At 40.7% G+C, this 4,100-nt stretch overlaps 1 protein-coding gene across 1 annotated transcript in view; it reads left to right on the forward strand.

Moving 5' to 3' along the window:
• Sec24a (SEC24 homolog A, COPII coat complex component) overlaps window positions 1-4,100 on the forward strand; it is a 65,476-nt gene that overhangs the window by 23,927 nt on the left and 37,449 nt on the right. Inside the window, exons 5-7 of the mRNA XM_005350119.3 lie at window positions 503-663; window positions 1,050-1,222; window positions 2,358-2,460. Of these exons, the coding sequence (XP_005350176.1) occupies window positions 503-663; window positions 1,050-1,222; window positions 2,358-2,460 (437 nt within the window). The remainder of the gene's footprint in view (window positions 1-502; window positions 664-1,049; window positions 1,223-2,357; window positions 2,461-4,100) is intronic.

Genomic DNA, 4,100 nt, shown 5'->3' on the forward strand with positions numbered 1-4,100 from the left:
GCTGGCCTTGAACTCACAGAGATCCGCCTGCCTCTGCCTCCCGAGTGCTGGGATTAAAGGCATGCGCCACCACCGCCCGGCTTTGTTTTGTTTTTAACTTCCAAGCATCCAAGTTTCTTCATCCTTTTAGAATTGGAGCTTTGGGCTTTCTGTGCTACATTTTAACCAATTATACATGTTTAAATTCATGTACCTAACCTGCTAAATTACATTTAGGTTGTAGTCATTATAGTTTTTTTAAGTCTGAATATGAAATTTATTGTATGATATGGATGTGAGTTAACTATGTTAAACTTTTTCTGTGTGTTTATGGCTGTAGTCTATATTAACTAGATTTTGACCTTGCTATTACTTGTTACTAATGATTGTTTCTTTTTAAGTTGATCAATGAAACTATAGTTCAAAAGAATTGATGTTATAATTTTCATAGTTTAATGGATCATTTCAGTGTTTTAAGTATTTTGGAATATAAAATAGAACTTAAAAGTTACCTTGTTTCTAGCAACACCACAGCTTGTTAATCAGAACCCCAAAACAAGCCGAAGTGTGGGATATGCATACCCCTCCCTACCACCTGGCTACCAGAACGCAGCGCCACCTAGTGCAGCTGGAATGCCACCCTCCTCCTTGAATTACCCAAGTGGCCCCCAGGCCTTTACTCAGGTAAACTTTTTTAAAATATTTAAAACTTTTTTAAAATATTTTTTTACCTTCTAAAAGGTACATTAAACATTTTATAGCCATTTAGAATAAAAGTGAATATTACATAAGGCTTTTCTTTTATGTATACAGTGTTGTGCCTACACACCAGAAGAGGGCACCAGATCTCATTATAAGCAAACCATAATGTGGGTGCTGAGGATTGAATTTAGGACCTCTGGAAGAGCAGCCAGTGCTGCCAACCTCTGAGCCATCTCTCCAGCCCCCTTTCATAAGGCTTTTTTATGTGCTTACTTCTCAAGAACATCAACACAGTCAGGAGTTTAGATGATGTTCTTCTAACCAAGCCCTATACACTACAAAGGTTACTCACTTTGAAATGTCTGTAGACTCCCTTAGGTGCTAATCATTTAACTGCAAGCATGAGTGGACTAAGTCTACATCCAGAGGGTCTAAGAGTTGTCAATCTTCTTCAAGAAAGGAACATGCTTCCCTCAACACCTTTGCAGCCTCCAGTTCCGAATTTGCATGAGGACATCCAGAAACTCAACTGTAGCCCAGAGTAAGGCTTCAAATAGTGTTTCTTAAGCTTTCTAATGTTCTTTTCGGGTGTTATGAGTAAGCTGTGCCTGGAGACTATACCCCAAGACAGGACTGTCATTGTTTACCTGACATTTGCATGCTCTGAATAAAATGGAATCGGCAGTCTCTTACAGAGTGCAGCCATGCTGCTTCCTAAGTCTGCTTGTTTTCTGAATTACCCTGAAAGTATGACTCCTCCTCTTCTGTCACCCCTGTTCTTAGCTTGCTTTCCCTAGCACTTTGGGCTTCCTTACTGTTCTCTGAAGTCTCTCCCAGCCATGTGATTCCTTGTCCACCCTGAGTTTGACCTCTAAGCCAGCTTAAACAGCAGCTTATAAGAGTTGTTTGTAGCTTGCCTAGCCTCTTTTTCCTTTTAAACTCTTGTAAAATTGTACTGGAACTTTAAAAAAAAAAAAAAAAGTGGAGGCCCAGGGAATGTATTTATCTCCCTTGAATTGATTGTTCCTTTTATTAGCTCTAATAAAATTATTATATTCATGATCATTACTGTAGCTACATTCCAAAGTACAAGGATTATTTGCTTGTTTATTTTGTTTTTGTTTTTATTTTTGGTTTTTTTGAGACAGGGTTTCTCTGTATAAGTTTGAGCCTGTCCTGGGACTCACTCTGTATACCAGGCTGGCCTCAAACTCATAGAAATCCAACCTGCCTCTGCCTCCCAAGTGCTGGGATTAAAGGTGTGCGCCACCATCACCTGGCTTATTTTAATTTCTTGAGAAATGTTCTCACTGTGGCCCAGACTGACACAAGCACGTAATCCTGTGCCTCAGCTTCCTGGATGCTGGATTCACGGTTGGTTATGACACACATGGCAATTTAAATATTTTAGTGATATAAAATTTAAGGTCTATGATTCTTTTTTTTTTTTTGGTTTTTCGAGACAGGGTTTCTCTGTGGTTTTGGAGCCTGTCCTGGAACTAGCTCTTGTAGATCAGGCTGGTCTCAAACTCACAGAGATCCGCCTGCCTCTGCCTCCCGAGTGCTGGGATTAAAGGCGTGCGCCACCACCGCCCGGCTATGATTCATTTGTAATCAGATTTTTGTTTTAAAGTAATGATAGCAGCAATTGACATGTGCATTTTCTTCCCTAACAGGTTATTTCGATGCACACTGACCGGCGTCCCTCAGACTCAGGCCTTACTGAATAAAGCCAAGCTTCCTTTGGGGCTGCTGCTCCACCCTTTCAAAGACCTAGTGGTATGCTTCTTTCTAGAATGTAAATGTCTTGTGGAAATTATCTAAGGGGTGAAGTATTTCTGCAACAGTGTAAGAATGAATTTAAAGTCTGTAATGTGACAGGGTTATTTTATTTTTTTGGTTTTTCGAGGCAAGGTTTTTCTGTAGCTTTGGAGCCTTTCCTGGAACTAGCTCTTGTAGACCAGGCTAACCTCGAAGTCACAGAGATTCACCTGCCTCTGCCTCCCAAGTGCTGGGATTAAAGGTGTACACCACCACCCAGCTTAATTTTATTGCAATTTAAGAACAAGGTAAGAGAAGTATTATTGAAAAACCCAAGGGGTGCTATATAGATTGGCGTAACAACAACAAATGGACTCAGGCTTGGTGGTGCACACTTGTAATTCCAACATTCAGGGTACTAAGGAGGATTTTGAGTTTTATGCAAGGCTGGGCTATATATTGAGACACTTTCTTAAAATAATTTATTTATTCTTATTTTGTGTGCATTGATGTTTTGTCTGTGTGAAGGTCTCAGATCTTGGACTTACAGACAGCTGTTAGCTGCCATGTGGGTGCTGGGAATTGAACCTAGTACTCTGGAAGAGTAGTCAGTGCTCAGTGGCTGAGCCATCTCTCCAGCCCCCAAGACCCTTCTTTAAAAACAAGGGGAAAACCTGAACTATTCTATTTAACTAAGTTGTAAATGACCATTAAAATAGTTTACCCTGGTGTCCTCATTCTACTGCTCTTGGAGGAAGCCAATTACTCTTAAGAAGTTGCTGCCCACACACAAATAAAATAAAATAGAAGTTGTTCCAAAATCTAAAAGACTTTAGATCACTCCAGGACCAAGCGTGTTCACAGCCGTGGCTGGTGGGCTTTCACTGCTGCGTTCTTGACTGATGTTGGTGTCCCGGGGATATAATGAAGGGCCTCAGTGAATGCTAGACGGGTGCTGTCACCTGAGCTAGACTCTGCAACCCCTTTATTGATTTTTATTTCTCTATTTAAAAAAAAAAAACTGTTTTGCTAAGTAATAGCTCCAGCTGGCCTTGTGTTTGTTCTGTAGCTCAGACTGGCCTTGCACTGATAAGAATTCTCCTGTCTCAGTCTTTGGAATGCCAGAATTACAGGATTCAGCTTCCACTACTAAGTTGAAATTTTTTTGTTTTGTTTTATATGAAGACTTAGAAATTTTCTTTTTTATTTTGTTATTATTGTGTGTGTTTGATGTAGACATGTGAATTTGAATGCTTGCAGGTGGAGGTCAGAAAACTTTCTGAGAGTTAGTTCTCACCTTCCAGCCTTACGGAGATAGTCTGTCTTGTTTCTGCTATCCTGTGAACTCTGGGCTAGCCGGCCTAAGAATTTCTGGGTAATTCTCCTGTCTCCACCTCAACCCATCATAGAATTGTTGAGGTTACAGATGCTTGTTACATCATCCAGTTTTTCACATGGGCGCTGGGGATCAAACTTGGTTGTCAGGCTTACACTGCAAAGTGTTTTACTCAGTGAACAAGCTCCGTGACCCGTAACTTTTTTTTTTTTAGTTTTTTTTCTAGACAGGGTTTCTCTGTGGCTTTGGAGCCTGTCCTTTAACTAGCTCTGTAGACCAGGCTGGTCTCGAACTCACAGAGATCCGCCTGCCTCTGCCTCCC

This window comes from Microtus ochrogaster, chromosome 7, assembly GCF_000317375.1.
Source record: "Microtus ochrogaster isolate Prairie Vole_2 chromosome 7, MicOch1.0, whole genome shotgun sequence".
Taxonomy (NCBI): domain Eukaryota; kingdom Metazoa; phylum Chordata; class Mammalia; order Rodentia; family Cricetidae; genus Microtus; species Microtus ochrogaster.